The sequence below is a fragment of the Magallana gigas genome, chromosome 5 (genome assembly GCF_963853765.1).
Source record: "Magallana gigas chromosome 5, xbMagGiga1.1, whole genome shotgun sequence".
Classification (NCBI taxonomy): Eukaryota; Metazoa; Mollusca; class Bivalvia; order Ostreida; family Ostreidae; genus Magallana; species Magallana gigas.
The window spans coordinates 28,028,104-28,055,954 of NC_088857.1; the positions used below are offsets into that span (position 1 = coordinate 28,028,104).

Consider the following 27,851-nt stretch of genomic DNA (forward strand, 5'->3'; position numbering starts at 1 on the left):
TAGGAGTTTTTGTATAAAATGACAATATTTAAATATTGGTTTCACGTTTATTCGCGAAAGTAATGTTATCGTGAAAGTAATATATTCGTGAGAGTTTCGCGGTATATCGCAAAAATTTTGCATTATTTCGCGAACCCCCCCCCCCTTTTTTTTTACCTACAAAAATGAGCTCAATGGGCTTTTGTACATTAAGCAATCATTGTATTGACTTAAAAAAAGGATTAAATTTATTGTAATATTTATCTATATATCTATATCTGAAAGGCCTTTACATGCAAGTTAAATGTCCAAGCATCAATAGCTTCTGCTGTTATACAGCTTTGACCATAACATAGACATGGTCAAAATTTTGAAGATAGAGTATGGATTTAATTATGTTTATCTTTCACAAGTTGGCCTACCATGCCTATATGCAGCATGTGTAACTTTAAGAAATTCCTAAAAAAATCATCTAATCTGCTATAAGAGTTTTAATTAAGTGTTGCATGTTGATGCATAAGAAATCGTTTTTTACTTAATGTGAGGTATGTTACAAAAAACCCTTGACACAATGAATATAAATATAATCAAATGTGTCACATGTGCCAGTCAGTGGAGAAACCGTGTTGCAACGCACCAAAGAGCAGTAACTCCCGCAGATTCGTACTGTCAACACTTGCTCTTTTACTCGGGATTTGTAATTGACTACTTCAAATGAAGTGTGCAGACCATATATGTCTCCAATACTTTTAAACCATCATTTTACACTAATAATACCATATTCCAGCAAAAGAATTCTTCGGAGTTTAAAGTTTAACCTTCGTGCTTACTGCTTACTTACTTTCCCTCGTCTGCAACTTTAATTTTTTTGATAAGTCGCACTGATAAGCATTCCATATTGAACATGTTGATACAAATCTACAGAATCTTTTGGAAATCATAACTAAATGCATTATAAAAATAAAATATTCAAATAATCGCGCCAACAACCCCAGTTAAAGCAAATTATTGGAAAATTCAAAGATTGATTCTTTGGATCGACATACCAAATCAACACACATGCGTGATTCAATATCCGGTTGACAGAGGACAATGTTGACAGACGGTGGCAACGAAAACTAACAGATATTTATTGCTTGCAAGGTAAAGACAATCGCAGAAAAAAGGTTTTTGAAAAGTTGTGCTCCTGTTTTGTTCTTTGTTGAAATTATTTTGTTTGCGTTGTGCATTTTCGTTAAACCGGTATGTTTGTTATCGCACTTTCATATTCCGTTAGGCCAAATATTCAATTCACATGCATTGAAGCAGAACAGCAGTCAAAGTATGACTCATACTGCATCAGCATGATCAGCCACCTTTGTTAAGATCATCTCATAAAAATCTAGTCACAAAACTAAAAACAAAAGCAAATGAATATTTTTTTATAGTATGTTAAGATATTTTTTATTTTATTTATAGTAGACTTTTGATGAAAGTAATTGAAATATGACAGCTGTATGAGAGATAATTGTGTATTAAAATTTTCAGTTAAAGTAAACTTAAAACGTTTAGGTGGGTTTTTAAAACTTGAAATTGTTTATTTACATGCACATATGTACATGTGTATTCATTTGACTTACATGCAGATACTTTTACAGATTTTGCTTTGCTTGATCAATTAAATTTTTAATTAATTTTGGTTTCAGATTAAAACATTTGGTTTATGTCTTTATATTTGTCACATCCATATCCAACTTATTTCCTATAACAAGCAAAGTTATGGCCCTTTGACTTAAATTGAAATTTTCTAAGTACTGCGGTAATCTTTTTTTTTTAAATGATATTGTCGTAATGAGCTTTAAATTTCTGTGTGATGGATTTTTTATGACTTTGAATGGGATGCTATATTTTTGCTATAGACAGCTGGTGGGTCATAATCATTAATTTGATGTGTACATGTACTTTCATATATCTATATTAATATTTGATAGTTAATTAAAAATAGAAAATATGCCAGATGTTTTAATATATCATACAACTAATTTCATAATTCAAAAAAAAAATTTAGAGAAATAATTATACATGTGCATATATTATTAAGGTGCATGTTTTAAACAATTTGAATACTTAACAAGGTTCGATCAATTTTGTTTAATATATGTAATATAAACACTTGCCGAAGTACAGTCAAGTTTGATAAACAAAGCCAGAGGTCTTAAGTTTATCAAATCTGTGACAGTCAAGCAATTCATGCTTTTTTTGAAGTGCCTTTATCAAACATGGGTTTTGCTTTTTAAGGGAGGAGAATGTGATCTGTAGTACGCATGTCTGCCTATATATCATAAGGTATTTTATTATCAGACAATATTTGCAGACCTGTGTCAGCTCTTTTTTTTCCAGGCCCACCCTTTTACTAGGAAGTGTGAATTCTGTCTTTGTTAAAGTGGAAATCAATATATCATATACTTTGGTATTTGATACATTGTAAAAATGTATTTTTTATTTCTTATTTGTTTTCTTGGTCAGTATTCTCATACATTAAACATATAGTAAGGAGAGAAATTACACAGACAAATAATCCTATATATGTATTGAAATCAAGGATGTGAATATTAGAATATGTTTAATTATGATGATAAAAAACCCCCCACCATAAATCAATCTAATTGCTAGCTTGTTGGGAGCAGACTGGAAAAAAGACCCTTGGCTTGCAAAGATGCCAAAATCAGAAATGTACACTTATTTCAATCACTATAATAAACTCACTTTACTAATTAAGATAAATGCCGTTAGAAAACACTGAAAGACAAAGACAGAGTTTCAAACTACAGCAAAACTCGAATAAAATGAACATGGATTTAACAAATTTATGGCTATTACGAATTATTATGCATGTCCTGGCAAACCCAGAGGAAATAGCAGTATATAACGAACACGGTTATAGCGAATTTACGGATATAACGAAGTAATTTTTAGACCCCCACTGACAAATTTTTAAAGTATTGTATCATTTATATATTAATGAATATTTTCCATTACAATTAATTTCATTGAAGATACATGAAACTTTAAGATGAAGAGGTTATACATTGACATTTTTTGTAAACGACATTAATATTAATTTTATAACCTACGATAATTTAAAGCTACCTAATTATTTTATAATGATTTGAATGCTATAAGATTTTTTACGAATTCGCTATAACCAGAAAACGAATTACGGCTATAACTTAATTTTTTCTATGGTCCCTTGAAATTTGCTATAAACAAGTATAAATGAAAATTGTCAATTAGAAATAGCATACAGTCTTATATACCCATGCAGTACTGTATATGCATCATATTCACTGCCAAAAAATATGCAGAGATCTCTATGATTGCAATTTTAAAAAAATATAATGTTATATGTGACATGTAAAAGAGATGGGAACTAACGCAACAAAGAAGCATAATAAAACAGTACTCTTTTGATTTTCTTCATGCTAAATTCTCAATGAACAATTAGATAGTGATAATTTGGCACAGACACGAATGTATGTATTGTTATATAGGTAGTGGATTATAAAAACGATAACTTGGATAAGGCAGCTAGAATGAAGCTTAGTTCTTGTCGTGCTCTAAATTTTGGCACACAAGTTTACCTGTGTTGACATTTAGGGGGTTTACTTATATCTTTCCTATAAGGTAGATATTGAATGGCATCTTTGTTTAAATGCTGAGGCAGGGCTTCCTGTGATTAGCCTGATTCCGTAGCCCTCCAAATAGCCTGTTGTGTATACACTACATTAAGATAAGGCCCAGCCTGTCTACTGCAGGTGTAGTTTCTGTATTTGATGTTGGAAGTGCAGATAAACATCACTCATTTGTGATTTTATTGTCAGGATTTATCAGAAAATCGACTGTAATCATTGATAATGCTCCCGGAAACCCTTTCACTGTTAGTTTCTCTTGGCAATCTCATAGTAATAGCCAATTTACCAGTTGAACAATAACCTCAGACTGGCATAGAGCATTTGGTCTGTTTGTTTGGTTTTGTTGCATTTGTTTGTGTGTATATAAGTTTGTTGTGTTTGCATGATTATATGGCCCTAAGATTGAAGATGGGTGAGGGGAAGTAAAGTGTTTTTTTATCTTTCTCTGCTTAAATTTTAACTATAACTGGTTCAAAAACAGATGTACATGTATTAATTCCCATCAACTTTTAAACTACACAAGGTGGATAAGTAATTTATTTAGATTATTAAGATGAAAGGGCAAGGTCAAAGCTCAATGTCATTTATCAAGGTAATGATATGGTCATATTAATCAAAGAGGTAGCTGTTTGAATTTGTTCTGAATTTAAGTCATTGCTTATTCTTATATGTACCAGCTAGGGTATATATGTATGAAGATTTGCATATGCTAACAAAAGGCAATGTGTTAATTATGTTGAAGCTCATTGTGTGTTAGTTAATTTGAAAAGTTGCAAATGTGTGGAAGGATTGAATGGGAATTTAAACCTTTGTAAATGTTATAATTTTCAACGCCAGAGAGAGAGAGAGAGAGAGAGAGAGAGGGGGTGGTGGTGGATAGATTTCATTTTTCCAGAATACTTTACATTGTTTTGGCTACCATACCAGGTTTGTTAGTCTATATATACACCACTGAAATTAAATCAGCCTTGACGGATCATGAAATTTGTTGTCAGCAACATTTAGATCTAAAGTTGATTCATCTGTGCTGTAAAAATTCCCTCCATAGATATCAGTTTCACTTTATAATGATTTCCATTAAAACCTGCCAGCCCAGAACCCGATTCCTGTCCATGAAGAAATTCTTTACATGTTGTTGAGTTGGTGCATACAATATTGCTCTTTCTCTCTCTTTCCCTGAACTAAAGTGAGATTTCATGAGATAAACTTCAGCCAAAAATTTATGTTTCCTTTTTGGAACCGTGTGTATTTAAACCAGTTGTAAAAAAAAAAAAAAGAGATTAAAATTACAATTGGCTTTGTGATGGTGGTAGACTTTTGGTTGAAGAAGAATTTATAACGCTTTTGCGTAATGTTAATATGGATATTGAGTTGACATTGCGAAGTGTTGATAAAGTGTTTATTTTTCTAGAGCTGTATATTCTACCTGTTCAGTGGTTTTATCAGTGTTAGCAAACCCCAAGTATGGACCAACATATATATTCTCCAGTGCCATGTAAGCAAGTGTGTTTGTCAACCTTTTGAAGTTTGGTTGTGGCTCTTGCTAGAGAATATTGTATGTTTGCATGGGACAGATTAGCCATCTAAGGAACAGTCCCAGAAGATAGTGTTCACTGGATCTATAAATATATCCTTCCATTTAATAGTAAAAAAAAAAAGGTAAGACCTCATTCTTTAAAGCTTAATCCTACATTCTTGTCACAGTGAACGTTTTTTAAGGCATTTAGAACACAAGTATCTTGTGTATTGAATTCATTAATTTCCGATGCAAGTGCCACCTTTGTGAATGGTCCCCCAAATGGATCAGGTGCGCTTTTATCTCTGGAGGATTATATTCATTTAGTTTTTGACGTCCACAAGTATTTTCCAGGGTAACTGACAGGGATTTCATAGACTTTTAATGCTGCGTGATTGTGTTGTGCAATATCGGCTCAAAGCGTGTAAGGATCTGCATTATGAACTTCCCTTTGAGGTGTTCTAGAGGCAGTTTAATGCTTTAATGTGTTATCATTGTTAGAGGTATTTTATTTTGTTACTGTAAAATGCACAGATCAGAAGTTGTCTTTTAAACCTAAAAGGCCCGATCTACAGGTTAATACCTGTATTTTAGCTGTATAAGCATGGAACAATGAGTTGTTTACTTTTAACAGATGATTTCTAACAACTGTACATACACCATTAATTTTTTTTTTTTTGCCCCCCGTGTTTAAATGTTTTGGAAATTAATAATAGAAATGTAACAGACTTTCATGGATAAAAATAAAGAGTTATTTTAGTTCTTTCAGAGCTCTTTAATAACCTTGATTTCTCACTCGATCAAGATTGAGTTACAGCAGCGCTTGATTTGACGTCAAAGGTGTTTATTTTCATTTTTTTTCCCAAAGACTTTGTAACTCCTACGGATAATGCGGCTGTTTTTGAGGCTGTCTGTCGTGTAATGGACTATGATGGAGATATACAGCGTGCTTTTTCTGGACAAAACTAGATTCTGTTTTTGTGTTACAGATTCTTTTTTCTCTGAGATGTCATGTGTATATCTAGCTGCAAAGTATAAATAACATCATAATGGTTTTAAGTGAAGTTAATGGCCTGAAGTGAAAAACACTTTATCTTGGTGTGTGATACAATGTACACCACATCCCAACTTTTCCAAGCCAGACAAAATACTATCTGATATATCTCCTTGTTTTCTGTTTGGAAGCCTCAGGAATCTGAGGCTGATAAAACCAGCTAAATTTTATTCAGGATTTCTTTAGGGTGAGTATGGGGTGTTCAGAAAAATTTTAATTTGATTATTGTTCAATTTTTGTAACTTGTGTAAATTTTTTCAAATTTATTAAATTCAGTGAAATTTTAACTGCGTATATTTGTTCTATCATGTATGGTAGTTTAAATTGGCCAATATAATATTGTATCCATTAGTAAATTAAACCTGCAAGTAATTGTACTTGCATGTGATTACAATGAAGTAATTCATGTTGATTCTGCATTACATATAGCTCTATAAGTATTTTCTTGATGAATGTTACATATATTATACAGTGTACTAGAACTGGAAGAAATTCAGTTTGGAGATTCAGGGTTTCCCAGGATGTGAATTTTTCTGCAAATTTCCTCTGTCAACCAAATTGTACCGTCGGTATGGAACATAAAATGGGTAGTACAAATAAACATGTCCCCTAGCTCTAAATCTCACTGCTCTTGGGACATCAGCGAAGGTCATAGTCAGAAAATGTGTGTTCTTGGTACAATTAATTTTTGTAAGCAGAATGTTTTAACAGAACAAATTTAAAACAGAGCTGTCTTATTTTAACAACCAATAGAATAGAATCTTTTCTTACAATCCATACCAAGATGGTCATGATATACTTTAATGGGGTTCAGCAAAAGGGGCTCATAATCTCAGATTTTTTGGCCATAAGACATATTTACGGTAAGAGAAAGGATATGTTTAAACAGTAGGTTTTCTTTTACTTTTATAATAATCCTTTGTTTTGTACATGAGTATACAAATGTAGGTACTATAGTCTGTACATCATAAAATCTAAGTCTTTGCTCATTACAAGTACGCATGCTTTTGTGTTCTCTTGATTTAAAAGTAGAATAAAGTACTTATGTTAGAATGAGGAATTTGCTGAAAAAAAATAAAGGGATGAGGAAAGAAGAAAAGTTAAACATTGTATGCTGAAAAGTTATCCCAACCAAGTGTCAAAAAGGCTATTCATGTACATCTCTCTCTCTCTCTCTCTCTCTCTCTCTCTCTCTCTCTCACACACGCACACACAAAATGGCAATATTTTTAATCCTCTTATTTTTTTTTTTTTTTATATAAAAATATTTGTGTACAAGGTGTGTGAGACTCAGCATTGAATTCTTTTCCACCTTGAGGTATTGATTTACTAGTATGACGTTCCATATGTCTTCTGAATCTTGCATCATATCGCATCACTGACAATTATTTTACTTTGTCTTTTTGTCTGATGCAGTCCTCCAGTCTAATTATGGGATGACATTAATAATACAATAATAATTGTCACAGGATTATAGTTACCGGTATAAGGATTAATTATGCTGGAGTCAGCCCGAGGCCAGCTGATGATATTATTCTAATAACTTCTAATTTAAGTTCTTATTCCAAAGAGGGAGAGAAAAATCTAGTAATCTGTGAATGAGATATTGAATGTAACACTATAGTACCAACTGTGGATTATTGAATCTTACTGATAAAGGGTGTGGCATTGGTGGAACATCTAGACAGGAATTGATTTCTTTCGTGTACAGTACTGGCAGAGTTTGCACAGAACAGGTACCAGTATACCAGTATCGTATACCTGATAGGAATTGTAGACTAATAGAGGATGGATTCATTTTGTGTTATTTCTTTAAAACTAGGATTTTCACCAATGCTGCAAATTTTACGATTATATGACTGAATTCTTTTGAGGTGAATTTTAGTGTGAGTTTTTATTTAATGGAATGCTTCTTTCAATCAATCTGGTATGAAGGGCGTGATACACATAGATAAAGCCAAGTTGCAAGCATGTAAAAATAGATGCAATTTAGAAGGGAATTAGAAAGTGGTATGAAGTTCATGACTTAATTCCTCGCTCAGTGTATTATATAAGTTACATAGTTTTATTAAACTTGAAGTGCGTTGTGTGTATTTGATGATCTGGCAGTTTCATGTTTTGACCTCTTGAGCTCATTCTTAATACACGAGACATTTTTCTGCCACTTAGCATCAGAGGCATGTGACTTTGAACTGGACGTGATTTCTGTTTTTTTTAAAAACAGTCTACGATTAGCTGATGTACTCGTCTCACCAGGTAATCCCCAGATGTTCATGTTTGGAAAGTATTTTCTTCACTGTCAATGTACATAAAGATCCGGTCTTGAATTTTTAAAATTTGATGCATTTTTTAGTGCTTTAAATCAACATTTATTTGTTAATTTATGGAAAAATACATACTCTCTAGCTCAAAATTGATTGTATACTTGGAATACTGGTTCCTTTCTGTATTCTTAGAATAATTTCCACATTTTTTATTCAGAAAAGTAATTTGTAACAGAGATTGAGTTAGCTTTAATGTTCTTGAATGCAGTTGCATCTGTGTGCATGTATTTTAAGTTCACTCTACAGAAAAAAAGGAAATAATGCCACAGTTGTTTTATGTTTTGTGAATGAATTTTAATTGATTTAACATCTGGTTACTTGAATTTTACAAACATATTGTTGGCAGTACTTGCAGAGTTGATTAATTCTTAGGATTGTGTCATTTGAAGTGGATGAGTCAGTAAAGGGATTGTTTACATTGGGATGCGGCACTGTCAAGTCCTTTAAGAACTGTTCATCATCAAGATAACGATTCCTTATTTCGCAGCAGCAGTCTTTTTATTACTAAACTGTTGGGTAAACTGATATGTAATTTAAGCTCCTTTTATCAGAGGTTATATCAAAATTATTGTAGCATGTAATATGCCAACAGGCTGGCTGTGTTTGCAAAATAAGACATTAAACAGAAAGTGAAGTGTCTCTACATAAAACGTTAGGAAGGAACTTCATAACACGAGAGGACTGTTTTTTTATGTAAACCAGGAAGTCTTTTTGTGGAATTTGAAGTCTTAATTCCTCTGCTTTGAAGTACAATATGTATTTGCGTTTGTTCTTGCAGAGTGAGCCTGCAGTGTGACAGCTAAGGGTCTCCAGTCAGCATGGCGCTACACCAGGGATCCCTGGCCATTCTGGAGAACAATGTGGGGGTCAGTGATGCCGTTCTCCTGGACCCGGTCTCTGAGGATGCCTTTATTGAGAACCTCAAGCTACGATACCAACACAACCAGATCTATGTAAGTTAACAATGCCGTATTAGTTCAAAGTAATGTTGATTAATTTTTTTGGGTAGCTAGGTTAAATTTTGTGTCGATAATTTTTTAGTATAATGTGGATTCATTTAAAATAGGGGGCTGGATTTTTGTAGATGGTTAGTTATTTAAAGGTTCATAGGATGTAATGTTATGGCATTTAATTATGCTAGTATGTTTTCTGAATGAAGACTACCAGTAATTCATTTATGGGGATGTTAAAATTAGTGGACAAATTAAAATTCATGAAAATTGAGACTCCACAAATTTTAATGATTCAAACGTATAGTTAAACTCATAGTTAAAAAACACAAATTTTTTGATTGTATAACATTGGTCTTTTTGGTCACTAATCTGATTTCTTACATCTTTCAGACTTACATAGGGACCGTGGTAGTGTCTGTCAACCCATACAAGACCACCCCTCTGTACACCCCAAGCATCATCGAGGAGTATCGATCCAGGAACATATATGAGCTCCCTCCCCACATGTACGTACTGCTTATATGTACCTGAAAATATCATAAAGGGGGACCAGATTCCAAGGTTACTTGACCATCAAAAGATGACAGAGAATATCATATTATTACAAAAAATATTTTAAGATCAATATTCTATATTTATTTCTCCTAGATATGCTATCACAGATGAAGCGTATAGATCAATGCGTGACAGGCATTTGGACCAATGTATTATTATCTCGGGAGAAAGTGGAGCAGGCAAAACAGGTTAGTCAAGTTTCAGTGGTTTCAACAAGTTTAATGATTGTGTAATTGGTGAACTGCATCTTTCAATAAAATTTCTTTGATAAATTACTGTTACATAATCTTATGAATAACTTATGTCTAATATGAGTATTAGGCTTGCAATTTAAATATCATCTTTGCTTCAATTTCCAGAGGCCTCTAAGGTAATAATGCAGTATGTGGCGGAGGTTTCTGGGAAAGGAGAAAACATTGACACTGTCAAAGAGCAGCTGCTGCAGTCCAATCCAGTTCTGGAAGGTAACCTGATGCATTATGGGTAGCATACTTTAGATCAGTGTAAAGGTCACATATCTCTCTGATGATTGGCTAATTATCAATAACAGCTCTCCAGGGAATAGGTACTCAAAAATTAGAGTAGGTAGGAGTTTGTTATATAGCTGTTCATTAGGGAAGATGAGATGATTCCATGTGAATCATCAGGCTTAATTGATTAATATAATTGTGGGTCATATATGATCAATATACAACAATATGACTGAGGGCATGGTTATTAATGGTAGAATTTTCTCATTAATAGAGTTAACTTTTTTTCATTTCAGCATTTGGAAATGCCAAGACCAACAAGAATGACAACTCCTCTAGATTTGTAAGCAGGACAAAATTATTTCGTACCATTTACTCACTTTCAAAACTAGAAAAAGTTTGACATTTAATTGATTCACATTAAAAAATTTAGGACACCATGCACTGATAAGCAAAGTCAATAGGAAAAAGTTAAAATGTTGATACATGACCTTCAAGACTGTTTTCTTTATCTCTTTCTTGTTTGATAATGATAAGTTGATATATTATTATACTTCTATTGTGCTTCATGTCCGTTGACAATGGTTTTCTCAGAATGTCATTTTCAAACAGGCACTATTTATATAATATATAACATTGTTATATTTATGGATATTGCTAATAGTTTCAACTGTATAAGAACCTTCTATTTACAGGGAAAGTACATGGATATAGAGTTTGATTTTAAAGGGGATCCAATTGGCGGAGTCATAACAAATTGTAAGCACTCGACAATTAAATTCTCGATACTTAAGTTTTCTTGCGATTAAAAAAAGTTGTTAAATTTCCGAAACTTAAGTTTTCCTGCAATTTTAAAAACAATTGAGGTACTTGAAAAAAAAAAAAGAAATATGATTTTTGTCACTAACAAGTTTTTTTTTTTTTTTTTTTTTACAGATTTACTAGAGAAGGTATGTATGTTGCTGACAATTTTACCATATCTCCCATCCTCCAACCACAAGTGAAAACTTTTTAGCATTAATTTTTATAAAAAACACTGCTCAAAAGTTTAATAACATAATACATGTATATTATTGCAGTCCCGGGTAGCAGTGCAGATGGCAGGGGAGCGGAATTTTCACATATTTTACCAGCTGTTGCAGGGAGCCAAACTAAGCACATTAGGTAACATATATGTTTGTGATTGTGCTTATTAGCTCACCTGAACTGAATTAAGGTTCAGGTGAGTGATGTTGCCCATGGGCCTATTGTTGACTACACATGAGCATGGTAGTTTTTGTATGTACTTATGCCCAATATTTTTATTTGCAGAGTCGCTGAAGTTAACAAGGGAGATGAATGATTACAACATTCTAAAAAGTAGTGGTACAGGAGATGTAGCCACAATGAACGACCAGGAGAACTTCGATACAGTGATGGTCAGTGAAAGAAAAACAAAATTTCATATTGTCTGTCCAGTCTTAATTCAAAGTTCATTTTTCTTAAATCTTAAGAATCAATGAGCTTTTAATCTTTAGTCGTCTGCCACCTACACTGTACAGTAAAACACTCTTTTAACAGAAATACTGCTTCATTATAAATGCAATTTGTTATATCTATTAGCTTCACAATATGTTAAAAACCCATGTGAAATAAAAATCATTTCATTATAAGCGTCAATTTATTATAAGCGTGTTTGCTATAAACATGTTTTACAGTAACTGGAGACTATAATTGATAAAAATACATCATGCTGGATTAATATTATCTTCTCAACAACAAAAAATTGAATTTTCTTTTTTTTGCATATCATAAAGTCAATCCTGTGTGCTATTTAAAGTTATAACGTAGAGGATAAATTCAGCATGATTTAAAGAGATATATTTGATTTAATTCAGCATGGTATGGAGGTAATAGGGTTTACGTCGGATGAAGTGACATCATTATTTCAACTCATTGGAAGTATTCTGAAGCTTGGGAACATTGAATTCTCCCACAGAAGTAATGATGATGGGACGGATGGCTGTGATTTGAGCAACACCTCAGGTAAATTTATAACCCACCTTAAGAGTAACTGACACACCTTATATGAAGTTTTAAAAAACCTCAGGTTAACTTGTAAACACCTCAGGTTAACATCTCAAACATCTCAGTTTAACATCTCACACATCTCAGTTTAACATCTCGCACACTTCAGGATAACATCTGATACTTCGGTAATGAACTTATATTTAATTATAGCACTAGATGATGCTGCAGCTTTACTTGGATGTTCATCAGCTAATCTGAGCCTGGCCTTGACACAGAGGTCAGTGGAGGTTAGAGGTGAAAAGGTCAAAAGAGATCTGAGTGTCAATGATGTGAGTATAATTGCTTTTCACATCTATACAAAAAAACAAAAAACAATGTTAAACCATAAAAGAAAACTTAACCACCCTATGAAATTATTTGTTTCATTATTAGAAACAGTTCTGATTTTTCTTTACAGGGGATGTATGCAAGAGATGCCTTGTGTAAAGCTCTGTACAGCAGAATGTTTTCTTGGCTGGTTGCCAGAATTAATGACAGCATCAAAGTGACATCTGGGTCAAGGACAGAGGTCATGGGTGTCCTTGACATCTATGGATTTGAAGTGTTTGAGGTACGTGCCCCCTCCCAAACCCAGCCCCTCCCAACCCCAGCCCCTAGTTTTCAAGACAACTAATGCTGAAAAGATAAGCAAATTCTCACATAATGTACCTTTTGTTTGTAGCAAAATAGCTTTGAACAGTTCATCATCAACTACTGCAACGAGAAGCTCCAGCAGATCTTCATTGAACTGACCTTGAAGGAGGAACAGGAGGAGTACATCAAGGAGGTAGGCTGCTGTGTATTACATGAAGGATTTAGGCTGCTGTGTAGTACATGAAGGAGTTAGGCTGCTGTGTAGTACATGAAGGAGGTAGGCTGCTGTGTAGTTCATCAATGAGGTAGGCTGCTGTGTAATACATCAAGGAGGTAGGCTGCTGTGTAGTACATCAAGGAGGTAGGCTGCAGTGTAGTACATCAAGGAGTAAGGCTGCTGTGTAGTACATCAAGGAGGTAGGCTGCTGTGTAGTACATCAAGGAGGTAGGCTGCTGTGTAGTACATCAAGGGGGTAGGTTTCTGTGTAGTACATCAAGGGGGTAGGCTTCTGTGTAGTCACTGTTTAAGTCCCAAGGGCCCTACTAGTGTTAGTCAGGATTTATCTCACACAGCAGTACATGGGCACTCTGTGATACATGTATGAGGAATTTCCTTAGTAGGACATAATCAGCTACATCTTTCTTTGATAACGGCGAACTTCACACTTTTGTTTCATCTGTAAACTGTATGTGGGTTTTATGTGTACATGCTTTAAAGTTCCATGTAGTTCTTTATGTCTTAGGACAAATATTCCTATTTTTGACATCAAGAATTGCCACTAAATGTAGCCATTTGATAGAAGTAGTTTTAGAGATATCAACCATTTGGTGGAAGTTGATTACTTTAACATTTCAATCACGAAAGTTCCAGATACTCCACAATATATTACATGTGCCAAGCTTATTATGACTTTTTATAATCTTTTTTTGCAGGGTATTGAATGGATTCACATAGAGTATTTCAACAATTCAGTCATTTGTGATTTGATAGAAAAGGTGAGTTTCTAATACAGTAATAATCTAGGTTATTTCCGATGAAGGAAACTAAACACAATTTAAATATGCATGGCCATATATTTTGCATGAATGAATGCAACATAGATTGAGTTTCATTATGCGTGAATGCTTTTCCAATTTACATGCTGTTTCAAATTACCTTGAGTTGACAATTTTAGCGATATATGATACTTGTGTTATACTCATAACTACAGCATGTCAAAGTGATTTTGTTTCAGGTCATGTACTTTTTGTTTACAAATATTTAATAAGCATGAAAAAGATCATGAACGGTCTCTGGAGACAAAAACACACCCCGAATATTTAAAATTTTGTTTCCTTTCTTCACAAAAAAATTGAATAACATAATGAATTTGTTGGTGGTCCATAAGCAGTCTGTTATGTAATGCTAAGTGAATTAAAATGGCAGTTTGTGTATCTAAACTTTAATGATTGTCTATGTATAGTGTAACTTCTCTCAGAGTTTTAATGTATATAAAAAATCATATGAAAATTATGCCCAATCCATTAAATTGATAGTTATATTTTTTTCTAAACCCTTGCATACTGTTATTTTCATAAACAATACTTTTACAAGAAGGTGTATCTTTATTTCCAGAGGTTAAGTTGGTTTTCTTACCTACCCAGTTTCATGAAATTTATTTATAAACTTTTTGAGTTGCATAATGCTTTGTATTCATATATATATTTGCATGTTTACTTCTTTTGACCTGGCATGGTTTCTTTACAGCCTCCCATTAAAACCAGTGTAAGTTTGTAGTCTGCACCCTGTCTAACGTCTAATCTGAATGTGTCTTGTATTTGTCTAGTAGACATTTGCTCTGTGAATTTGTACTATAACTGTGATAAATATATACTTTATAATAGAACTATAGACCTAACCAAACATTGTACTGTATAACCAAAAAAATTGTACTGTACGTATATAAACACTATCAGAAATCAGTACACATTCCAGATACTTACCCAACCTTACTAATACAGTGGGAATAAAGTATCATTTGAGGTTTGGGATAAACCTATGAAATCAAAATGAATTGTAACAGGTGTTTCTATGTGGTGGGTTGCTTTCGCTGGTTTTAGAATGCAATCAAAGAAGTTTTGGACTTGTGAATCCCATTGCTTTATATGTTCTGGTAATCACCAGGGTCTATGTATAGTTTTACTGCCTTTGTTGTTTGCAATTTACCAAAATGCTAAAAATATGGTACAATGGTCTTCTTTTACACAGTATATTCATAGACAGAGTACATGACTGTACATATTATGTTAGTTAACGACATAAAATGGAAGAGTATTTTCAATTGAAGAAGAAAACTTTTTGAAATGTGCTTTGTTCTTCTATGTGAAGGTTATTTGCATACTGTAAGTGTTCATTGATATATTTTTTAACTTTGGATATTGTCAGCTAGCAGCATGCATTCTACTGTAATTATTTTTTTTTTTATTTATTTATCATATTAAAGTGTTCTCTTTATCCCTATCCTTTTGATGGATGGCAATTTTCAAAACAGTAACTGCAGTAACATTATATATATATATAGCTGCCACAAATATGAAGACATTCTACTGTCATAATTGAAAAATACTTTTAATGATCTACGAAAAATTGTTAACTTTATGATTTCTTCTTTTATCTTCTTTCATCATATTTTATCATTGATCTTCAACTTCCCATTTCATCTTTGATCTTCTTTCTAGTACATCAGCACTTAGACTTTTAAGATCTTTCATGATTTGCGATGTTATGTGATTTTAAGGAGCAAGTTGAGAGTATTATTCAGACCCTTAGCTAAGGCGAGTGATGAAAATGCAGAACTTGTTGGATAACAATCACAACCATCACTAATTATGATGTGAAAATATTTACTTTTTTTTCACATGCTTTAACCCAATTAATATCTATATACAGTGTATTCTTTTTCCTAAATTTATGCAAAAGAGCTAAGTAATGTCCTTTCAACAGTAATTACGTCAAATTCAGTGTGACATCATTGCAGTGTACGAAATTCATAAATTCCAATGATATTCATCTGCTGTCAGTTCAATTTAAACCCATTAAAATAAATAGATAGAAATATGAGAGCATTTGGAATATGAATTATTTTATGTAGGATCAATCCACAAGATAACTTTATTGTAAGATGTTTAATTTGTAAAAAGGAGCCCTGGCTGCTGTGTGTTTGCTATTCTAAGTAGTCTGTGTGGGATTCTGTTTTCAGTCTAACGTCGGCATCCTGGCACTGCTGGACGAGGAATGCCTGAGGCCGGGGAACGCCACCGACCTGACCTTCCTGGAGAAACTCAACCAGGCATGTCAGAACCACCCCCACTACGAGAGCAAGGCCCTCAAGAAGTGTCAGAATGACAAGACGCTCAGTCACGGCACGTTCCGACTTAAGCATTATGCTGGAAATGTAATTGACATGTCATTTTTCTGTTTACTTACATGTACTTTCTTTGCAGCTTCTTATAAGTTTAGCTTGTCAAACGATGAGATTTTTCTTGAGGGGTTTTCTGAAGAAAAAAAAATCACTTAATAAATGGGGAGAAGTTCAGATTACTTAAAAATAAATCTAATGGTTGACTTTGCATAATTTGCATACACAGTACGGTAGTTTTATTGTTCTTTACTTTGATATGATATTTTACTTTAGGTACTATTCATGAATTGTTATGGGTATAAGTTCTAATTTTTTTGACAGGTGACCTATAAAGTAGATGGATTTCTGGACAAGAACAATGACTTGCTGTTCCGTCATTTGTCTCAAGCCATGTACCAATGTAAACACTGTCTCATGAAGGGACTCTTTCCTGAAGGTAATTAAGCCTCCCAAATTCTGTATCCATTTTGTGGTTCTGATTGTAATATATCATTATGCAGACTATTTGTTGTGTGACCTTTTGAGTTGTATTAAACCATAATACATAAGGGTAAGCAACATTTAAATAAGATACAGTACCGATCAGACCCAACCTAACAGAAAGTAAACCCTGACTAAACCTTGGGTTTACTTTCTGGGTTTACTCTGGGTTTACTAGAGCAGACCCAGAGTAAACCCATAGGGTAAACCCTGATCAGAAGTAGACCCCTGAGGCAAACGCAACATGTGTACTTGGAATATACAAGGGGTGGGAATTACAGGCAGTAAGATAATTAGATAAAGACGGGTCTGCTTCACATTTTAAGATGTTTAAAGAGGAAAGCAAAGCATTTGTAAACCCAAAGTAAGCCAAGAGTAAACCCAACTGACACAAATTTTCAAAAAGTAAACCCCAAAAGTAAACCCGGGGTTTTAGTTGGCCTTTACTCTGGTGTTAGGTTGGGTCTGATCGGTAATGTACTTTTTTGATTTCACTGAATATAAAATCTTCCAAGAATAGGACGTTTAAACCAATGTCTTTCAACATAATTAATGTCTTTTAAGAGAAAAGTTACCAAATATTTATACATCATCACAAAAAAATGGGGACCAACGGTGGTTTTCTGAGAATGTCCTTTGTCTCTCTGTTAAAGAATATGCTTCATGTAGATATTTATTGAATCTGAATACCGGTAAATGTAATATTCTGTTTATCTTTACAGGAAATCCATCAGAGAAGTCTTTGAAAAGACCTGCCACAGCAGGGTCTCAATTTAAGGTAACAATCTCCTTGCATATCCTTACAACCTCTATAAAAACACACTCACAAAATACATTGCAAGTGCCTTCTAGATTTTGCATCACAAAAAAATCAGGTACAGGTAAACAGGTTTTTAGTTTTTGATATTTTGGTTGGGTTTTTGTTTGATAAACTATTTATACGTTCATGTTTGTTACATGCAGATATCTGTAACGGAACTGATGAAGAATTTGCTCTCTAAGAATCCAAACTACATCAGATGCGTCAAGGTTTGTCTTTTTTCCTGATTGTATACTATGTATAAGATAATGTCAAGCTTGACTGGAATATGATAATACAGATTACCAAAACATGGCTTACATACATGTACAATAACTATAATTAAATCACAAGCCGTCTATTGACCTATGTGTTTGTTCTTTCAGCCAAACAATTTAAAAGCAGCAGACAACTTTGACGAAAATCTAGTCAGATTCCAAGTCCGATATTTAGGGTAAGGTGGAAGGGGTTTTTCGTTGGTGGGATAAAGATATAGAATCTTAAAAATACTATTACTGAAATACATCTAATTTTTATTTTTCAGCCTTATGGAAAATGTTCGGGTGAAACGAGCTGGCTATGCCTTCCGGCAGGTGTATTTCCAGTTCCTGTATCGTTACAAGATGTTAGCAGGCCCCACCTGGCCACGGTGGGGAGGGAAGCCCCAGGAGGGGGTCAAGATTCTCCTGGAGGTCCAAGGAGTCCCACAAGATGAATATGCCTTCGGCAAAACCAAGTTATTCATCCGAAATCCTAAAACTGTAAGTCAATACTATTTAACAGATTAGACTTTATATTTACTTTAATCTTGTTTTAATCCATCTATGAATGTGCTTAACAAATGAAATATCTATTCTCTTAACTTTACAAACTACATTACCCCTTTTGGTATTAAAATTACAAACATGTTTTTTGAAATTTCCTTCAAATTCAAAAATTTGATTGATTGATTTGATTTGATTGATACCATGAGTATTAATCAATTAATATACAAATGTTTAATAATTATAATTGTTTCTCTAGCAATTATGAGTAATTCCTTTTAATTTTTTACAGTTGTTTGACATGGAGGAAAAGCGCAGACAACACATGCATGTTTTGGCAACAAAAATCCAGAGTGTGTACAAAGGCTGGAAGCAGAAAACTCTCTACCTCCTGATGAGAAGAAGCCAAATCATCATCAGTGCTCGGTTCAGAGGATACTGGGTAATATCAGAGAGAATACTGGGTAATCTAATGTCAGAGATAATGCTGTTTGAATTTCATATTTAGGAAAAAAATCTGCTCTTCACATGATCTGTTGTGTCACAAATTTATTGCATTGACCCATGATATTTTGATGAAACATGGATAATGAATATTAATTGAGTCTAAGGGTTTTTCCTTTAATTGTGTTGGTTTTTTTTTTTATAATAAAAGTCTTCAAATTTTGAATGTTTTGTGTTCATGTATATGAATGATTTTCCCAAGAGATGGACTTCGAAGTAATATATAATTACATATTTTGTTAATTGTAACAATATCTTTTTTTTTTTATTAGGGACAAAAAGTCTACAAGAAGACCAAGTCAGCCACGCTTGTGCTGCAGTGTTTTGCCAGAGGTTGGAAGGTATGTGATGATACATGTACATGTGGTCGTGTTGTATTTCGTGTTTACATACATCCAGATTAGCTATGATAGCATTTTTGCAGTTTCTTATTTTGAAAAAGGACATTTGTTTACAGTACAAGTACAAATATCCCTTAAATATATACATTAATGTTTTCATTAAATAGTTCTTCTTGCAATTTTAAAATGGAAACGTTTGTCAAGGGAAATTTTCATGAATGGCAAAACTTATCCCTATGTACCGGGTACTGCAATATACTATGAATAAAATTTTTTCACAATTCTTCATTCCATATTAATTTCACGCAATCAAGTGCATTTTCATGTAGAAATTGCAAAAATCGACACTGCAAAATTATCTACACCTATGGTGGTTGTGTTACGTTATGAAGTTTTTTGTGTGTAGTTTGAAGGTTTTCTTCCCACATTTTTTTGCAGGCGAGAGCTTTGCTTAGAAAATTAAAGCGTGAGAAACTTGAAATAGAGTCTGCCAATGTGATCAGAAAACACTACCTGGGTTGGAGAGTACGGAAGGAGTACCAGCCAAGATTTAGGAGAATTGCTGGTCCCAAGATATCCCGATTCTTTGTCATAGCTCTGGTGAGAATTGTTTATTATGTTGTTATGACAGATTAGAAATTTGATGATTTTGCGAAGACAAAATTAAGATGTGTTAATTTTAATGGAATGTCCATGGCAAGGGAAAAAATAGAATAATAAAAAAAATTGGATAGAAAATAGATGATACTTAATCTTATTCAGCACACAATGTGGTCATTATATAATTCATTTGAATGTTTTCCTTGTTTATTTAAGGAAGAAAAGTGGAAGTACAGAATATTTTTTTTAACACTTACAAAAATTGCAAAATCAGTCACTCAATATGTTACCGGTACATGTACGTTGGTTGAAAAAGCACATATACATGTTCTATCAAACACACTTTCAAATCTTTTTAACAGCGAAAGAAGTTCCTGCTGGATTTAAAAGCCAAACTCCCTAGTCTGTCCCCCATTGATCCTGAGTGGCCAGCGTGTCCACGGAGGTTTCAGGCGGCCTCTGACCAACTGAAAGTGATGTACCATGCCTGGAGGGTAAGATATACAAATATTACACATGGTTTAATTCACTCTTTTATGATATCTATTGCAGGGTGAATTGATATCATTTGGCAAGAGTTTACGTTGGGAGACGTTAATTACATATATATGAAATGAAACAATTGCTGCAACATCAAATTTTACCATACTTTTAAGCATTGAATCATTACTTTTTGGAAGATATACATGTTAATTATTTGCACAAACCTTTGTAGTTATCAGATTAAAAATTTGTATAAAATAATGATTTGATGCTTATATTTACATTTTTTAGCCTCCGGAATTGTTTGCATGAGTTAAATACAGAAAACATGTTTATTTGGTATAAAGTTATGAAGATTCATTACCTTAAGTTGACCCTAAGTTATATACTTTAACGAAGGTAATTGAAATCAATTATATGTGGTGTGTCAATCAATTTTAGTTTTGTTGTTGTTACCATTATAGTGCCGGAAACACAGACGAAAATTTAGTGAAGCCGAGAAATATAAAATGAAGGAAAAGTTGATGGCAAGTGAACTCTTCAAAGATAAAAAGGAGGGTTACGCCAAAACGTAAGAAATTTTACAGTGGTGTTTTGCATTGACTTTTTAACTTAAATAGTTAATGTTAAGTCTAAGTGCTCTTTTATGTTGAAATTTAGTGTTTTATGATTTTTTATGCTCACGAAACTACATGTGCTTCAGTGTAGAATGCTCATAACATTGTATATTATTACTTGCTGGTGGTACAAACATAAAATTACCACCAGTAACAACAATACATCATTTCTATATTGGCATCTTTGTTTCCATTATACAGTGTACCAATGCCTTTCAAGGGAGATTATCAAAACCTACTAGCCAATCCAAAATGGAAAAAGTTACAAAGCCAAATGCCCCAGGATAGCCATATTGTGTTTGCAGATGTGGTGCAGAAAATCCATCGTGCTAATGGAAAGGTAAACTGAACTGGTGATTGATTTTAAGTGTCAGACAATAAAATAGTTACTGGTGTTTGAATTTCAATATGGGACAATAAATCATTTACCGAAGATTGAATTTTCACTGTCAGAGAGTAAAACAGTAACTGGTGATTGATTATAAATGTCAGACAGTAGAACAACTACTGGTGATTGATTTTCACTGTCAGACAGTAGTACAGTTACTGGTGACTGGTTTTTACTGTCAGACAGTAGTACAGTTACTGCTGATTGATTTTAAGTGTCAGACAGCAGTACAGTTACTGGTGATTGATTTTAAGTGTCAGACAGCAGTACAGTTACTGGTGATTGATTTTAAGTGTCAGACAGTAGAACAACTACTGGTGATTGATTTTCACTGTCAGACAGTAGTACAGTTACTGGTGACTGGTTTTTACTGTCAGACAGTAGTACAGTTACTGCTGATTGATTTTAAGTGTCAGACAGCAGTACAGTTACTGCTGATTGATTTTAAGTGTCAGACAGTAGAACAACTACTGGTGATTGATTTTCACTGTCAGACAGTAGTACAGTTACTGGTGACTGGTTTTTACTGTCAGACAGTAGTACAGTTACTGCTGATTGATTTTAAGTGTCAGACAGCAGTACAGTTACTGGTGATTGATTTTAAGTGTCAGACAGTAGAACAGTCACTGGTGATTGATTTTCACTGTGTGGCAGTAGAACAGCTACTGGTAATTGATTATAAATATCAGACATTTAAAAGTAATAACTGGTGATTGATTGTATTATTTCAGGCAGTAGAACAGCTCCTGGTAATTGATTATAAATATCAGACATTTAAAAGTAGTAACTGGTGACTGATTGTATTATTTCAGGCAGTAGAACAGCTCCTGGTGATGAGCTCACAGAACCTGGTTCTGGTGGAGCACCACAGCATGATGGTCAAGTACCGAATCCCAATCACCGACATCTCAGCCATGTCTGTCAGCCCTCACCCGGACAAGATCATCGTGTTCCACGTACAGAAGGTAATGGATAAACTGATCCAAATATGAAGTTGTTCTACTCAAGTATAAACATGTACAGTGAAACCCAGTACATGACTACATGTACCAGCAACCAGGCTTATAATGAATTCTTTATATTCTTAGAAGGCGTTATCAATTGAAGGGTATAACAAGTTAATTTGTAATGAACCAATTTTGTTTATCCTTGTGTATTACTGTACTTGAATAGGTGGACAAGAAAGAGCACATATTTTGCTTTGATTTTGAATGACTTTAAATGGTGAAGCATACCCAAAATATTTTGCTTTTTTTACTCAATAAGTAATCTTGTTTTGTACTTTTCTCAGCATGAAAATGGTGACGGATCATGTAAGAAAGGAGACTTTGTATTTGTGTGTGAGCACACTATTGAACTTGTATCCAAAGCTTGCCTTGTCATCAAAAACATAAAAGACACCTTACCGGAGATCCACATAGCACCATTGTAAGTGTTAACTTTCATATATGTAAGAATTTGATGTAAAAATAATGAAGTGTTTACGTTCATGATGAAATACCTAGCCTCAAAATAATGTCTGAGTAAAGAAGGTTAAAGTGAAATGATGCATTGTATTTGTAACTAACAAGTTTTCTAAGTCTGAATAGTGGATTTTTCCCTTTCAGGTTGAAAGCTCAGTTTGGAAAATCGGAAGTGCAATTGTCTTTCAAGAACGGACTAACAGAAAATCTCCCAGGAGGCGTCAAAGTTGTGCGCAAGAAACACACCATGGACATCCTGTACAATTCTCCTACACAACAATCAAGTTCCGGATCTTGATTTTTATTATACAAACTTCGAATCATTCTTCCCAGACATTTTAGATTTCCCCAACTCCCACCAATTAAAAAGAAAACCCATTTAAACATCATCCATTTTCTCATTGAGTCGCATTGTGATCATCATTCCAATCGAAAACTTTGATGGCTCCCAAGTATATAAAACTGCTTCTGAAGTAGTTCTTGCAATATATCATTGGAGATATGTTGTTAGCCATTGCAATGTAGATTCCCAATTTTTCATTTGATATATGTTTGAACCAAAGAGAAGGAAGTGTTAATGGTTAGAAAAATGATTCTACAAATTCATGTGTACTTTTATGCTTATACTTTCACAGAAGTGAAATTCATTTTGTTGTCAATGTTTACTTTGTTAATTACTTTTTTGTGTGTCATGTTTGAATACATGTAATTTATCTCATGTTTTTTTTTTCACTGGTAAGTTGTAAGTTGTATGAATGGTTTAATTCTTGTGTTTTGAACTCGCAAATTCAAACTGCATGTTTAAAATTTGTTTGAAATGTGATTTTAGACAAAAAATGTTGGTTGGATGCAGGACACAAACCCATTGCTTTTATTTGTTCATGTAAAGCATATCCATCTCTAATATTCATGACATTGTATGTGTGAATGTACTGAAGGATTTGGGAGATGCATTTACCATACTTCATGACAATCTATGACTGTCTCTAATGAATCGATAAAATCATCAATGAAGAGCCATTTTATATGTACATGTCTGTGTGAGTAAGTTTACTCCATCGTAAAAGGTCCTGCTGTAGAGAAGTTGTGAAGGCTGCCTTTAGATTTATAGATGATTGACTTATTTGAAACTGTAACACAAGTCTGCAGCAGCAAATTATGATCTGAATTATTTTGTGGTGTTATATAAATTGCTTTTTACATTATTATACATGTAGAACTGTGTTTTCTTATTTCTATTTTGGTCCCGGTTTCTGTTCATAGGGTAATTAAGAACGAACACAAGTGGTACTAGCTTAACAACTACATTATAAGTATTAAAGATATGGTAATTGGTGCTCTTACTATTTTTCATAGTATATATTCACATATATTTAAACCTTTTAGATTCGTTTCTTTTTATTTTATGATTTTTAGATCTGCCTTAAATGGATTTTTTTGTCTCATGTCAGTGCTTTTATTGTTTGTATCTGTTTTTAAAAAATTCAGTATTTGATTTTACATGACCTTTCCAGATTCAGTGACAAGCTATTTTAAAAAGCAGTCCATAGAAAAATTATGTATGTCATGTAATGATTGTTGTGAACAGGTATTCTGATTTAGTTTCAACTTTGACTAAGATGCCCTCTTGGTGTTATGAATTAATTTGTTTTTTAATCCAGTGTTATTTTTAAATAAGCCTACTACATATACCATGTATAGGATATAAATGAACACTGATTTTAAATTTTGGGTGTTTTTTTTTATTGTGGGTTTTATATATATGGATTCTTTTTGATTTGAATTCTAACTAAAAATACACTATTTCTGTGTAGTAGGTTAGGCTATGTTTATATTTCTATGGAATTTTTAATTTGCTCTTGGCAGAGAAAACATTCATGCAATGTGTTGTATTCTCTGTAATTTTAGGAATGTGATATATAACTGCATCGGTTCAATGATGGTTTATGGTTTTGGAATACCAATTCAACTGCATGGTCTTCTCTCAATTGTGTCAAATTAATTTCACCTTTGGGTGCCGAAAGACCTTTCAGTTTTCTTGCATGTATATACCTGTTTACATTCATGTACATGTATCTGCTGTTGATATATGACACAGCACAGGCTAATTCTTTATTTAACGGGATGGTTGATGTATTTTGCATCAGATTTTAGAGAAAGTAAGATTAGTGCCATTTTACTGTCTACAGTGTTCTTTTGTCTGTTGTTTTTTGTTTGTTAGATCTGTTTCACCATCATGTAGTTATATATAGTAGTGATTATCGGTACTTGAATCTTGATCTCCTAGTTTTTTGTTATAATTGATTCTTTTCTAGTCTTTATTTTTTTTTTAGTACATTTACACTCTAATCTGACAAATATATACCGGTAGCTAGCCTATTTCACTTTGGTAAGGTTTTACATGGATTACAGGACTGGTAAACTATATTATGTGGATTCCGTATTTTAAACGAGTACTTAATTCAGAGATTCTGCCCTTTTGTATCAAATTGGGAGAACAAAAAATTACGAACACTAAACTTATGTTATTATTTCAATTAGTTCACAATTAACAGTTACTGTTAAAAAAAAAAAGGCGAGACTCATATTTATAAACCTGCAAGATTAGCTTCTCGCAATTTTACCCTATGACTTTTTTCTACGTTTGATTAAGAATTTACTGTAAAACAGGGACCGATAGCTTAGAGATGGATTATTTCTGATCTACAAATTAATCGCTTTTTAACCATAAAAGGGTTAGTAATTAGTAATGGATGTTAAGTTTATACATCCCTATTACGGTACATAATTTAGGGAGCAAAAATCGATCTCTTTAATTTTCATGGTGACATTTAAAGTTTCGCTGCATGTGGGTGTTTGTCTATATACTGGTAAGTGGATAGTTACTAAATGTAATATGTATTTACCCAGGAACCGAAGTACTTGTAATACAGTCAAAGCTAGAGCTTTGAGTAAGTAATTGTGAGCTTTGAGTAAGTAATCTTATTAATAAGCTTTGAGTAAGTAATCATTAAGAACGCATTAGGTTCAAAGGTCATTCATTGACATGACTTGAATGTTGGGTTACGCTACCCTCTGTGATAAAACCCTTTTGTATATATAATATACTACAGTGTATTTAATTTATAATAATTGTATATTGAAATTGTACACATATAACCAGGGACGTATATACTAGTATATTTGCCCCTGACATATACATACATAAAAAAAAAATACATGTATTAGAAAATGCGTCTTTACCAACATAACTTGCTGCATCAGCTGATTATTTAATCCACGATTTATGTACACAAAATGCTTTATTTGGATGCTACATTTCTAATTTTATGCATGTATGCTTGCTGTCAGTCATTCTGTACTTGATAACATTTTATGTTTCCCTATATGTCATGTTTGGCCCTATTTTTCAATGGTCAATTGTTAACCCACCAGTCGTTGCACTGTGCAGCCAAGTTGTAGTGCAAGCTTTCTCTTTAATTGATTAACCTAGACCAGAGTTAGTGGGGATTGGGGCCAGGTTGTTGTACATGTATATACATGTATGTGTTTGTGTTTGTGTTATGTATTGTGTGCTTAAGACTAGTGGACAAGATGCAGGAGGAAACACTTATAATCTCCATTTTATTAATTTTTACTGTAACACCTGTTACAATGTTAATTGTTTTTCATCGACCTTTGTTTGATCAGTTTTCTGCAAACAATTTCATGATTTCACAGAAATTTGTGGTACTTGTATTTTATAAGAAATGCATTCATTTTAGTTTTTATTCAGAAGATGTCTTGAATGTATTATGCCTATTTATACATGATAATTATTTTTTGATATATCACAAGCAAAAACCTCATGGCTAGGTCATAAATTTGAAAAATTGAACAATGCTTTAACATGTTCAAGTTCCGCTGTTATTGCCATAATTGCAGTTTTTCTGCCAGCTAACTTTATATACAATGAGTCTGATGTTTTCTTTAAACGTTGCTGTCTTTTGGTGTCTGTTTTTTCTCTCAGTCCAACATTGCTGATTGTCACGCGATCTGTACATACATGTATTATCATCAATTCAATTATCATCATTGATTTTTTTAAACCCATTACGTGTATTTTGTGAATCCATTACATAATATTATGAAACATCTTTTTCACAGTCCAGTCATTTTAATATTGGAAATGTATTTTCAGTATCTTGTTTACTGAGCTTTTGTGATTTTTCAGTGGGACCTTATAGTTTTTGTTATTGGTTGTTTGTAAAAACATTTTTACACTTATGTACATGCATGTAATGTTTTTGTAAATAACTGTTGTTCCTATTTTAAAAAGTAAACAGTGTTTATACCCAGAAATGATCTGATCATCAATAAACCTTGTAGTATATATGACGAGAATATCTTGTGTTTTATTAGCTCACCTGATCGAGTTGCATGCTCAAGTGATCTCGAGCTCTTCTGAAACTCTTTAGTCATAATTAACTTAATTTTGACACTTTCATCATCGTTTCTGGAACGATTGGGCCAAAAACCCACCAAACTTCAAACATTTTATCCTTAGGCGAAGATTATCAGTACATCTGTATTCGCATGGTTTTAAAAAGAAGGGCTAAAACAATCTGTAAGAAAGGAGACAATGGAAAGAAAAAAAACAATGAAAATAGGGTTCTCTCCCTTTTGACTATAATACTAGTATTAGGGGTCATAGTTCACAGTTCACTGTTAATAGTCCAATCCACACTTTGCAAAAGTTGTTCCCCTTTGCGGGGTCAACCTAAAGGTCAAAAGGGAAAAAACAACTTTCCCCCTCTTTATGCAACCAAATATTTGGGCGTCCTGTGAAGAAATCTCTTGGAATTTA

General features: G+C 33.2%; 1 protein-coding gene across 5 annotated transcripts; it reads left to right on the forward strand.

Moving 5' to 3' along the window:
- Window positions 1-1,033: 1,033 nt before the first annotated feature.
- On the forward strand, window positions 1,034-27,388 carry LOC105348470 (unconventional myosin-Ia). Of its 5 annotated transcripts, none has more exons than XM_034455630.2 (31): window positions 1,034-1,122; window positions 9,323-9,497; window positions 9,888-10,003; window positions 10,146-10,240; window positions 10,412-10,516; window positions 10,819-10,865; window positions 11,218-11,281; window positions 11,459-11,472; window positions 11,602-11,686; window positions 11,834-11,940; window positions 12,400-12,547; window positions 12,743-12,861; window positions 12,990-13,142; window positions 13,254-13,358; window positions 14,099-14,161; window positions 14,913-14,930; window positions 16,405-16,599; window positions 16,888-17,002; window positions 17,769-17,824; window positions 18,010-18,075; window positions 18,232-18,299; window positions 18,390-18,606; window positions 18,902-19,051; window positions 19,386-19,454; window positions 19,893-20,054; window positions 20,417-20,548; window positions 21,002-21,108; window positions 21,356-21,494; window positions 22,355-22,507; window positions 22,834-22,970; window positions 23,150-27,388. In XM_034455630.2, exons 2-31 carry the CDS (start codon window positions 9,363-9,365, stop codon window positions 23,301-23,303), a joined length of 3,294 nt encoding a protein of 1,097 aa, XP_034311521.2. In that variant the 5' UTR covers window positions 1,034-1,122; window positions 9,323-9,362; the 3' UTR covers window positions 23,304-27,388. The 5 variants fall into 5 exon arrangements, with proteins under 5 accessions (XP_034311521.2, XP_034311532.2, XP_034311530.2 ...); XM_034455639.2 differs by lacking the exon at window positions 1,034-1,122 and adding an exon at window positions 4,964-5,309; XM_011457901.4 differs by lacking the exon at window positions 1,034-1,122 and adding an exon at window positions 6,042-6,407.
- The last annotated feature ends 463 nt before the right edge of the window (window positions 27,389-27,851 follow it).